Below are 13,475 nucleotides of genomic sequence, written 5' to 3' on the forward strand. Positions count from 1 at the left end.
AATTAAGATCAATTTACACCAGATAATTTATTATATTTAATTATGATATCGGAAGAGGTTAGGTACAAACCACGTTTATATAATATATTATAGTAAAATGTTTTCACAATCGTATTTCGCACACAGTTGGAGCAAAGAAGCACTCGCGGACACCGCTCGCCACCCGCGAGCGCGCGAAGCTACGACCACATCACTGATTATTATTATACGAAATTCATATATCCGACACACAATTCACTACGTTTAAAAATTCATTAAATAATGCATGATTTATATTTCAAAGTCTGTTGCATACCTTCACAAAGCAAACCACGACAGTAGATCTCTTTTCAGAAATGAAAAACTAATACAACAAGGCTATGGATAAACCCTGTTGTGTTACATTTAAATATATGATGAAGAATATATTTTACTGTAGTTCTAATAGACACATAACGTTGCTTTTTACACAGCAAGCCCTTAGAATAGTAATAATTATAGTTTCATTTCTGAGAAGGGAGAGTTGAGATGGGGAGTTGCTTTAGCCCTGGATAACGTTGAGGATTGCGAATACGACTGATTCCATGTGTGGTGACGCGCAAGTGGCACAGGTGAGATGTGACGTGGAATCGGTGGCGTCGACCCGCGTCGGCTGGCGCTAGCGGCGCGCTCCGAACTCCACGGCGTCGTCGTCGGTGATGTCCCCGTGCCGCCACAGGTTGAGGCGCGAACTCTTGGCGTGGTCCTGCGCCGCGCGGTACTCCGCCACCATCGCCATGAGCCGGTGGTCGCGCACAAACTCCATCAGCACCAGGCCCTCCTTGATCAGGTTCTGGAACGAGAGAACAGTGTCAAGACTCGTTCGGAGCGGAGACGCCAATAGACGTGTTAACACCAATCAATGACGTACTTTAAACTGTCAGAACGAGACTCTTATAGATTTTGTATGGCTACAAGCAAGTGACTTCACTATTTTGTCAACTCAATTATACTACTTTCTTCAATTACAATGCCACCAAAAATCTAAATCCCATCAAAAACAATACTTGTCAAAAAAACCAAGTCTCGCAACTCAGTTGTTCTACGGTAAAAAGTTATGAGATCCATGTAATACCAAGTCCAGGCCAGGAAATCTTTAACGTTTTACATAAATATATTGACTTGGCCATCGCACTAAATAATTTAATTTACACGTATTTTCATGCGGTGACAAAATTAAGTAACTTTGACCCGTTATAATTCTTAAACTACTGGTTCAAATTGAATGAAATTTTAAATATACCGTGTCTTTACAATGCCTGCATAGCTAATGAAAATTCAGCCTTCTAGTTTTATCCACAACGAAGTTACAGGCGGTCGAAAATGGCCTGAATTGCTTCGAGAAAAGGATGGTACGGCCGTGCCGCTTTTTTGCTCGACTTGGTGGGGGCACTGCCGTGCCCCCAGATTTTAAATGTTTTTAAGACAAGAACAAAGAAGTCTTTTTTAAAAGTTCTGATTTCGAATTATTGGAAAATGGTATCAAATATTCTATTGCGTTCACCCTCCACATGCGCGTCGTCTCTGCATGTGAAGGGGCGCGGGCGTTTCTAATCGCTCGTTCAGCCTGTATCCTTCAAAACCCGCCCGTACCCGCTAGTGCAGTCTGACTGAGACCTTAGTGAGCTGCCACACTGGCGGATTTCAAGCGTTTTCAAAGCGGAGTTTACCTGAAGAAATTAACTGCAATATTGTCTCAAAGTTACTGTAACATTCGATTTTTAGTTCATCGCTACTTTTAAAAGAAACCTAGTGGGGCACGATCGAAATATACCAAAGAAAGATTTAAAACCTCTCGGATTCATTCATGGAGTGAATATTTTAACCCGGAATTTATAGTCTACTTCGGATTTATACACACGAGCATTTATCTGTAAAACAAATTGGTAATATCCATCAAGTCAAACCTAATGCAGTCGATATGTCAATGCAGACATTGATATCTTCATTCTGCAAGAATATTATGCTTTTTCAACAACTACGCTATGTAAATTCACCATGTGAATAATTCAATGCTTACTTATACATTCCCCAGTCTCCTATGAATGTATGAAAACTCTGGCTAGATTTAATTTTGGACATTGCCATTAATCATTAATATATATAACTGTTATTTGTTGATTTTTGCGATGACCTGTAGTGATAACGAATACAAGAGATTATATAAGCTTATTTGCATAAATTTTGTCATTTTGCAACTGAGAAGTCTATAATATAGATCTCGCTTGTTAGCTTATAGCCTAGCTATAGGCTATAATATAGGCTACATATATTGGACATATTTCTAGGTATACCGAACGTAGGCATTAGAAACTTCATAATAGCAAGGACCACAAAAAAGGGCTACGAAAACGGTGCTATCAACTGAACAACTTTTTGTTTAAAGGGATCCATTGTATCATCACATTGTAAATTTTATTGTAATTTTAAATTAAATATGGATAAATAAAGCTTTATTTATTTTTACCTTACCGCCAGTTCCTCAGTTACTCCTTGATCATGGCGCTTGCAATCGGAGACTCGAAATTAAGGTGCATGGTAGCAATCACGTCAGTAGCGTAGCTACCAAAGGGCTAGGCGGGGCAGTGCACCGGGGCAAATCTCAGTCGAATTGAACGCGAAAATGCGATATGTGCGTTTTATTTTCATCGATGTGCGTTTTATTGTGAAGAAAAGAGAAGAGAACATAGAGGAATTGAAATGGTTAAAAAAATAATACTGTATCAGGAGTAAGTAAGCTAATGTCAATAAACTTGTTAAAACCTAACCAGTTTAGATATCAGTGGGCCCTTTTTTTTATTTGCCCCAGGCCCAGGGCCCTTGGTTAATAGCAAGAATCACGTCAATAATAATTATTCTGTTAGTGACCATGAAAGTTGAAGCAATATATTTTTACCTTGCCAAGATCAGTATTGGTGGCGGGGTCGACGAGGGTGACGGACGGCGGGGCTCCACGCGTCTCGATGTTCATGAGCAGTTTCTTGTTAAGCGTGTCGGCGCCGAAAGCCGCCACCGCCTCCGCCCGCTCGTCGGGGTCGGATGGGAACTTGACGCAACACAGCTGGAACTCGCTGGCGTAGGCTGGCTCGCTCTCAGTGCCTGGCGGGAGCGGAGCCAGGCGGGTCACGCTCACAACCTACAGGTTTGGATTAAGTCAGTCGAAATTCCTTTATTTGCATCGACTATTATAAACTAGCTGACCCGGCGAACTTTGTTCCGCCTTAATGGCAATAAATAAGCAGACTTTTTTTTAATTTCGAACGGGATAAAAAGTATCCTATGTCCTTCTCCTGGCTCTAAACTACCTCCCTGACAATTTTCAGCTAAATCGGTTCAGCCGTTCTTGAGTTATAAGCGAAGTAACTAACACGACTTTCTTTTATATATATAGATATATAGATAGTGCTTACAAATCGTCAAATATACATGTTATACTAAAACGTTTGTAATTCTTGTTCGTAATGTTTTTTTTTGTTATACCGCCAAACTAATTTTTCTGCATAACCCAAAGGTAAACTGGATGAGAATGCCTTATGCATTAAGTTCGCCTAATGTTAATATTTTTGGCATTGAAGTATAAATAAATAAATAAATAAAAAATATAAAACAAAGTCGTTTCGCTGTCTGTCTGTCCCTATGTATGCTTTGATCTTTAAAACTACACAACGGAGTTCGATGCGGTTTATTTTAATAGATAGTGATTCAAGAGGAAGGTTATATGTATAAAACATGCATAATTATTATAGAAAAGTTGAGAAATTCCATTGCAACCGTGCGAAGCCGGGGCGGGCCGCTAGTTAAAAAATAAAAGCAAGACTATTGACTAATACAAAATTTTGCTCTTATGAAACCTTCACATGTCTCTTTTTGCACTACCAGCGCTTCGAGACCAATATTGGCAAGTGCTAAAAAGAAGCGCCGCAACAAACTCAGTCACCACTGTCTGCCGGTTAAATAGAAATAATGGTAATAGATATGGTATTTCAGTCTGCTGTTGTGGTCCAGACTGCAAGTCGTCAGGCCACGCAGCCGCATAAACGACAAGTAAAAATAACCCCTTTTTTCTAAATAAGAAAATAGTCTAATAGCATTGTCCGCATGCACAGACACAAGTTTAGACACTTAATTTACCAGACAGTTTATAGTAAATACTTACAGTATTTCTCATGTAATAAACCACCTTGTACTTGACGCTGTAGGTTCACATTATTACTATTACAATGTTTGTACTTTTTACTCAATAACTGCTTCAGAACCCATATAGACAAATATTATCTACGGATCAGAATCAATATTTACATGGATTAGCCAAGAGAAATGAATGCAAAATTACTATTAATTGCTCACCTCACGGTTTCCATAGTCGATGTAGAATATGTGCGCTTTTTTGTCGTCAGTCAGCTTCTCAACCTTAGCCCTGTACCACTGGTCGTCCAATGAGAAGCGCGCTGCGCAAATTTGTCCCCGTCGGGGCATGTAGGACCCGGGCAGTGGGGCGTTCGACTTGAAATCCTGGTGAATCTTTTCCATCAAGGTCTCCAATTTCGTGCCCAAGTCTACGTTCTGAGCGTAGAAGTGACCCTCCGCAGTGATTTCAGTGATGAACACTTTCTCGTACTTGACGACGCGATCCTGGATCGGTTGGTTCCTTTCCTTTTCAGTTTCCTTTTCGATTTCCACGAAGTCCCTCCAGACGCCGATGCGCTTCTTGATGGCGCTTTCCTCCGCGTTCTTGATGGCGCGCGCGAACTCCGATGCCTCGGCGGTGTGGTGCATGGACGCCAGGCCGTGCTCCACCAGGGAGACGGACAGATTCTCGTTGTCCACCCAGAGCCAGCCGATGAAGTTGCCGGCCTTGTCCATCTCCTCGATGGTGACGATGACGTCGTGCTGCAGGCACTTCTCCTTGGTGAAGGCGAGCGCCTCTTCGCCGAAGGGCTCGGCGGCCTGCATGGGCCCGCCGCCGACGCCGGGCCGCGACCCCCGCGGGCAGTTGATGCCGGCCAGAAGGAAAGTCACGAGCACAGACTCCTTAGGAATGTACAGCCTCATGCGCGAACCGCTCGCAACAAATTCAACTGTCGCTTCAGTCTTTTGAGCTCTCTTCAGGAAGGGGAAGAACTTCTTCGCCTTGGCGGAGTCGCCGCTGGTGTCCTGGATGCGGTGGGCGGGAATGTCTTTCTTGGCGTGCACGCCGATGCCGGCCTTCTGGGCTTTCAGTTCGGCCTCCAGGAGTTTGTCGTAGTGCGAGCTTCTCTGGTCGTTGTCGTTCCTGTACCTCACGACTGTAGCGAAGCCTTTGCTCACCAGTAGCTCGGCAATGTTCCTGAAAACATAGAAAAAATAAGTGATTAAATATTTTTCACAAATCTTAGTATTTAAGATATGATAACGACATAGTCAAATGGTAAAGCTTTCCGCCGGGGGCTTCGCCAGCGTGGAATTTCGTTTGTTACATTTTCCTGAATTTTCTTTGCTATAAACCTCACGGAGCCCGAGACCTTTCCAACGAATGTAAAACCGTGGAAATCGGTTCGTGCGTTCTGGAGTTATAGCGTCAGGAAGGAAAACCCGACTTATTTTTATAAAGTAGATCATTAAGTACATATGAGAATTAGTTCCACTTACTGTCCACCAGCCATGACAGTACAGCAAGACTTCTCCGGGAAGTTGTCCTTGGCCGGTTGGATGTAGTCCACGGTGACGTTGACCTTCTTGCCGACGAGCTTCTTTCGGAGAGACTCGCGGGCTTCGAACATCCACGGGATGTCGTACAGAGGCTTGAATCCTTTCGGCCTGGGAGATTGCTTGCCTTCCTCATCGGGGCTGTTCCTAAATGGTGAAATGGAAACACGATATGAATGAATGTGAAAGACAAGACAAGGTTAAGTACACAAAAGAGAAATGGAAGAACAGACTAAATATACAAAGTCGCTCCTTCTATCAATATGCTTCTCTTATTATACACAACTTTTAAAAAGGTTTTCATCAATAGAAAGAAAGATTGAGAGTTTTTAGATGTAGGTAGGTATCATCGACCCATTATAACAATTTTTTTCTTTTGTTTGGTCCATTATTTGAAAACAAAGAAAATAACGTCCGTATTCACAAACGATGATTGCTTAAGTGAAGCAGCAAATCGAACGCACAGCGTTGAATGGAGCTCTGCGATTGGTTCGTGTGCCACCCTGTGCGTCCACGCGCACTATGAGACTTCATAATGTAGTAATGTTTGTGAATACGGGCGTTAGTCTTACACGGTGGCAAGTGTCAAAATTGTTGTTATTACATTAGACATGTCGCTCACTTTTATATGAAAAACCATAGTTACTTTTCACGTGGTGGTCTGATGCTGGCCAGAAAGATTTTCTTGGTGGCGTTATTGGGCATCCTCACGACGAGGGCGTCGCCGTTGACGACTTCCGTGACGGTGGCGGTGAACTCCTTGTCCTTCGCCGCGATGATAGGGGCCGTGCTGGTGTAGTTGGTCCAGATTCGCAGCTTGGAGTCTTTGGCCGCGCGCTCGGCAGCTCTCAGAGTGGACGCACCTATACATATGTCATGTGTTAATTTTTTATTTACTTAGTTTTAAAGGTTACACATACATTTGCTGTGATATTGTAGCAGTAATTAGTTTCAAATTGGTACACTAAGGCCCAGAACAGACGGTAAACGCAACTGCAACTGCTAGTTACTTTTGAGTTGCATCTAAGTTTCTGCCATAGCGTCCGTTGAGAGACCACACATGATGCGACCAGTTTGAAACTTTCAAACTGGTCGCGCTCAACAAACGCTACGGCAGAAACTTAGATGCAACTCAAAAGTAACTAGCAGTTGCAGTTGCGTTTCACCGTCTGTTCTGGGCCTTATAATTAAATATTGCGTGTAGTTTTCAATTTGATTTATAGGATGCATTACTAGGAACAATTCTAGGTATCACTAAATCTGCGAGCTTTAGGTGAGCCGCGCGATGTGACACTACGTGGATGTTGATATAATTATGTATATGCAAAACCAGCCTACATTATCGTCTCCGCTGTAGAAAACCCTCCCCTAGCTAGCTTTACGAGTTCAATTTCGAGTCCTGAGTGTCTGGGTAATACATACTAAGAGATGGCACAACCGATATTAAGGAAAGCACAGCTTAGATATTCCACATCTGGTATTTAAGTATTATGTTCAGAAATAGACCTCAAGGTATTCTCTTTGTAAACAGAGATGAAACACTGCTTGGCTGACACAATAGATCATACAATGTTACAGAAGAGTTGGCAAAAACTCGAGCAACGGGCTTGGTTCATTGATCCATTCTCTTAAGTTATAATGTTATTCTGGTTTATTTTTAGTTTAAATCTGTGAGACTGTAACAAAATTAGTGACTAATAGAAGTAATGTTTATAGCACAGCATGAAAAAACTTCTCACAACATTTTTCGCAATTAGCAGTTATTATACTTAAAATGCTTACCTGATTTCATTACTGCCAATGACCAGTCAACGCATTTCGCAAATCCTTGTCTCAGGAGTGCTTCTGCAATGTTTCCTTGAGGGTGCAGAATCGTGCCGACAAAGTTGTTGTTGTTTACTGATTCAAGGATGACTTCCACATCTTTCTGTAGAAGCTTGGATTCAAGGAAGAATCGGGCTTCCTCAGCGTAAGGTTCTGAATCACCATCTTGCTTTACAGCAGGGCACTGTCAAGAATGTACAAAATATTTATTTTTTTATTTATTGTAAAGGTACATAAGTAACAAAAGAGCTATAATAGGGCTCATAGAGTAAAAATGATATAATCACTCACCCTTATTCCTGATAGCATCAGCGTGATTTGGTTAAAATCAGGCAAAAGACACAGTCTGACCGTGGATCCATCACGTACATATTCTATGATAGCCTTGATTGGCTGCCCATTGTGCCTGTTAACAAACGCCTTAGGATTCTCAACGCTCCATTTGATGTCACGAACATGATCCTGCATTAATTAAATACATTTAGTCAACTTTCAATAAAGTAATACAAAGGTATATAGGATGTGAAATAAGTATGTAGTCGTTACCTGAAGATCAGAGCCCCAGATGCCTTTCCCTTGTGATTTAGCAACATCTTCAATTTCAACTAGTCTCTTCAGCTGGGGAATATTACGGCCCCCATCTCTAACCTTAGCAAGCCCTTCAGCGAGCAAGCCTTCGGTTACATTTTCATCTTTAGTAGGGTCTTTGCCAGCCCAAACAGAGCCATACTCTCTAGTGGCAGAGTTGGGAGGTTTCTCAGCAGTAAAGATTACTTCTTTGCCAACGAGTTTCTTCCTGAGGAACTCACGTGCTTCCCAAGCAAAAGGTTCATCTTTGGTCTCGACATCGCTAAAAGAAACATAATGGTCAGTTAGATGTTAAATTCATTAAAAAACAGTTACAACATAGATAAACATGAAACTACAAAATAAACAAAAATAACACTGTATGATAGAGTTATCATTCATTCAATAAAATAAAGGAAAGGAAAAAATTCAAGGAAACAATAAAAATTTAAATGAAAAATAAAATTGCATGAATAGACACATTGCCGATCAACTGACATGCTGTTTGATTTGAGTCAGAAAACTGATATTTCACCGATTTGAGACTAAAACCGGTATACAAAACGCCAAACTAACAGTTTAGGAAATTTAAGGTAGCACAGCAGTGGAAGTGTCATTTTAATATCTCAAATAACAACTTTAATATTAGCCTCTGCAAAGTGTATAAATTACGAAATCTTGTACTGGTCCTATAATGCTACTAATTTAAGTTAATATTAGGACATAATTTAGAAAAAAATACGTCATTAGGCGACGTGTTTTAGCCTAAAGTTGACATATCTTAGTTACGAGGCCAAGTCTCGATTTACATCAAAATTGGCCCATTGCAGTATGCTCTATGATTGTATTTATTACAAAACATAAAATAAAAAAAATAAGTATGATAATGGACAATAATGGTGGCTTGAACACATTCTGGTGCAAAACTTAGGCCCTATATGAAAAATGAAATTGTTTTGAATAATCTACACAAATACCTATTTATTTTGTTTATCCTTTAAAATAAAAGCTTTAGTAGATGTCTCTCTGCATTAGTGTCAATAATTTTGATAGTATGTATATTATGAAGATTTTACTTCCAGACTTTAGTTGCAATGATTTCTTTGTATTGAAAATCCTATTGACTTAATGTTTGCATTTAATGTGCAGCAACATTAGTTTATGAGAGGTTAGTAGACTATTTTACTAATATTGATTAATTATTTCTGACTGTAATGACATAGTCTGCTATTACAAAATCATATTAGTAGTCCTCTGACCACTATTAGAGCAGGCACTCCTGCTTTGATATAAAAATGTATTCGCTATTATGCTTGTTTTTGCATCTCGCCAGCTGACAATGAAAAATAATCATAAAAAAATTAAAAACAAATACTGTTGAATAAACATCAACATGCAAAATAAAAATATAATAACAAGCCAAATAAAAGTCAAAGTTTGTTTTTCTAACTACAACAATTTTCATAATTTTATTATGTCTACCTTAGTGGTGGTAAATCGACGTCAGAAAAACGTACTGTCTTTCTTCTACTTTTTTCACTTATTTTTTTTTTACTAGAACAATTTTAAATTAAGTAGATGAATAATAATTATACTCTCACATACATCACACAATAGAATGGTAACATTTTTAGATTATAGTCAAAGTTTGTAATGTAGAGACTGAATACAAAATATGAAGAATTCGCTATAAGCGTATCCATTAAGTTAAAATTACTTATCAGCTTACAAAACTTAGCCTAATGTACTTATAATTATTGGAAGTAGTTGCCACATAAAACTACTTTCACTTTTAAGTAACAATAATTGTCCATTCTGATGAAATCTAGTAATCGAACTGGGATTATATAAAAATTTAATATATGAAAATTTACACAATAAAGTGAAAACAAGGGTAAACTTACTTGTTAGCTGGCCTTTGGCGGGCTAACTTTGGTGCAGTGATGCCAGAGAGAGCAATCACTTTCTCGGGGGGCGGGCCGCCCTGGGGCTGTCTTCTTATGACCACTGTATCTCCTGATAATACCTGTAAGTCAAACATTCATTATTTACTCGCCCAGCCTGCAAGCGCTAGGTATGCATCCTATCGTTAGTTCTACCATGTTGCGATCAAACCATTTCTTTGACATTCGGCACTGCATGCTATGCGACCTCAAATTAGAACAAATAGTCCACCGATTGGATGAACAATCAACTTTATACAACGAAAAGCAAAGATACTCACATCTTTTTTGTTTAAATGAGCAAATTAACAACACTAAAATACCTAAATCGGTCCAATCGTAGAGGATTATGGTGCCAACAGGGCAATTTAAACGAAATCAGCACGAGGTACGGACCACTTGTGTTTTTGAAATGTTGAAAAACATAAATAATGTATTACCTGCTTCACTATTCCGATTTTGTAAGCAGGCGAAGGTGCTGGAGCACTCATTTTTGATATATATTACTCTGTTACGATCCTAAACGTATAAGAAGCTAAAAATTACAGACGAGTGGACAACTAACAAGACTGGCGAAACGTGGCGGGTCGCCGGTGTTTCCAGATTTGAAAATGAAAGGCGCTGAGGAGGGTCTACAGATAAAATATAGTAATTAATTACTACTTTCTCTTTTTTGCGTAAGAGTACATTTAAAAATATCTGTAATTATTAATGATAAATGAAAACAATTGGGGGTTTTTCACTACCTTAGCCTGTCACAATCCATTACAAACTTTAATAAAATCGTGGGTAGTAAAAAATCGATAACCTAAATATTGTTTCGTAATAAATGGTCCGAATCAAGCCCATTCTATTTAATCAATGGATAAAAAAATTAGTCAATTTAGTGATTTTACAATCGCCTTATAAGTTTTAACAGAAAGAATAAGTTTGGTATTTGGCAAAATCACTATTTTATTCTTCAGTGAAAAGATATCCAACGATTGAAAAATTAGTCGAGGACTAAAAAAGCAGAAAAAAAGGACGAGGTATTCAGGGATAGTTATCAACCTATGTAACCTACAATCTGTAGATTTAGCCATTTTTTGATTTACCTACTGAGTTTTTTTTATTAAATAAGGTAGCTACTTATTTGTGTCAGTTTCGGACCAATTCAGATTGTTGCGGACCGACGACGCGGCGTGGCGCTGGCGCTAGCTGACGGTGATGATGACGTCAATCTGGCACGGCTCGCCACGCACTATGGCAAGACCAAAAAAAAAGCCGGTTGTTGCTTTTTTCACTCTTGCTTGTGTACCATTGAATGGATAGTACTAATGGTACTTACATAAGTAAAAATCTATGAATACCTTATCATCATCTAAATAATATTAGGTTCGACCTATTAGGTGTAGGAACAGTTACCTACATTAATAAACCAACTGCCTCTAAGTAAGCCTTAAGAGTCAGGGATTGACCTTTTGACTTTATGTGCCCGGGCATGATGTGACATACTTATCTATTAGATTGTAATGAATGTAGAAATAGGTGACTTTAATTATGATTAGACTAGCTTTTGCCCGCGGCTTCACCCGCGTGAAATTTAGTGTCACAGATCGGCATAAATTATAGCCTATTATGTTAATCTGGGTTATAAACAATAATACTGTAAAGTTTCATCAAAATCCATTCAGTAGTTTTTGCGTGAAAAAGTAACAAACATCCAGACATCCATAATCTGGATTGAATTTCGCATTTATATATAACTAGCTGACCCGGCGAACTTCGTACCGCCTTAGCGTAGAGATTTTCTTAATATTTTTTTCCGTAAGAACCATCCTTGGACTTCCACAAACATTTAAAAAAAAGAATTATCGAAATCGGTTCAGCCGTTCACACGTGATGCCGTGACAACGCGAAACGGGTTTCATTTTTATATATATAGATATTAGTAGGATTATAATTGTAGGTACACATTAATCAGAGTAATAAATTAACTTCATGAATGAACAGAGAGTATTGAGTAGCGTCCTGCGTTCCCACATCATTGCCCAATACAATTAACAATAGGAAACAATAGTTATACTGTTCCTTGTATGTGTCGGCGGCTGAGCCCGCCAGTTTTATTTTAGTCGCAAATACACCTTTAAAGAAATCACATGTTTTACTGTTCCAACCTTCTGACGTACGTTTTGTGGATTTAACTTATAAAGTGGACATTACTTATAAGTGGACAACAACAATAATATACCTGAACATAACGTATATTAATTAGTGTCCGACCGAATATGGATTTTCAGCCGAAAACGGAAACGAAAACGAAGCTTCGGCTGCAGTCTCATTTTCGAAATGACCTTCAACTCTCAAATTTTAATCTGAAATTATGTAAAAACTTTAAAAACCGTTATTGTTTTGACCAAAAACATAATGACGTTTGACAGTTGATTTTGATAAGGATTGATTAAAGAAAACGGACATTAAAACACAAAAAAATTAATCATGAATTCTTAGTAGAATATTATATCCGGTGTATATTGAAATATTGGGAAGTGAAGAAGAAATAAAGGGTGTCCAGTGGGAATTTTTCAACTTCAAAAATGAATACAAATAAATTATTGTTTTTTTTTTATTATTTATTACAAATGCAAACTGGACTTTAACAATGCGAATTTAATTTTTTATAGGCAATGTCTTAGATGATTCACGTTTTACTATAGGCACTCTCACAGCCGGACCCTTACATTCACAACTATGCGAGAGCCAATCGCGCTAATAATTTTCCTGCAACTCCACGGCGGATATTTTCTTACAGAACCTGAATTATTTAAGGATTGTTTGCTGTAAACTATTGACTTGAGATATCCCCACAAGAAAAAGTCGCATGCATGGTGTGAGATCTGGTGACCGAGGCGGCTAGGGTATGTACCCCTGTACTTGCTGATCATTTATTTGAAAAAAATAGTCCTCAGTGTCTCCATCGAGGTAATCTCCGTGTGTGGTGAGACACCTTCTTGCTGAAATAGAGTTACGTAGTTGACCGGGATGCAGTTGCAGTTGTGGTATCAGACATTCATCGATCATTCAATACATTTCAAATACTTATTGCTCAACTGCGAACGCTCTGTAGGCTCCCGCCCGACCAGTGACTCATGGCGTATTTCAAATCCGCATTAGACTCTATTTTGAAACAATTAAACTTAATGAAAACTCTTTGGTTTTATTTGTATTCAATTTTGAACTTGGAAAATTCTCGCTGGACACCCTTTACAACGTAACCTCACTTCACAACTTCAAAAGAGTGTGACAATAATACGTCCGTTCAAGTCTGATTGGAACCATGAGTGCACCAGATTCACTCCCGAAGATATCGGAACGATAAACGTCACCATCTTATTCAAGTATTTCTGATATTCGGTTTGGCCGAAGCTTCGGCTGGTTTTTGGCCGAAAACGAAAATAT

At 39.1% G+C, this 13,475-nt stretch overlaps 1 protein-coding gene across 1 annotated transcript; it reads right to left on the reverse strand.

Annotated features, from left to right (window-relative positions):
- Positions 1-211: 211 nt before the first annotated feature.
- Positions 212-10,652, reverse strand: Tudor-SN (Staphylococcal nuclease domain-containing protein 1). Its single transcript, XM_028306373.1, has 10 exons — positions 10,478-10,652; positions 9,999-10,120; positions 8,074-8,377; positions 7,819-7,989; positions 7,486-7,711; positions 6,350-6,566; positions 5,647-5,850; positions 4,366-5,344; positions 2,915-3,154; positions 212-811 (listed from the first exon to the last, which is right to left on the reverse strand). The coding sequence occupies exons 1-10, from the start codon at positions 10,526-10,528 to the stop codon at positions 638-640; spliced, it is 2,688 nt and encodes an 895-aa protein (XP_028162174.1). The 5' UTR covers positions 10,529-10,652; the 3' UTR covers positions 212-637.
- Between the last annotated feature and the right edge of the window lie 2,823 nt (positions 10,653-13,475).

The sequence above is a fragment of the Ostrinia furnacalis genome, unplaced genomic scaffold (genome assembly GCF_004193835.3).
Source record: "Ostrinia furnacalis isolate ACB-3 unplaced genomic scaffold, ASM419383v2 OfSCF1918, whole genome shotgun sequence".
Taxonomy (NCBI): domain Eukaryota; kingdom Metazoa; phylum Arthropoda; class Insecta; order Lepidoptera; family Crambidae; genus Ostrinia; species Ostrinia furnacalis.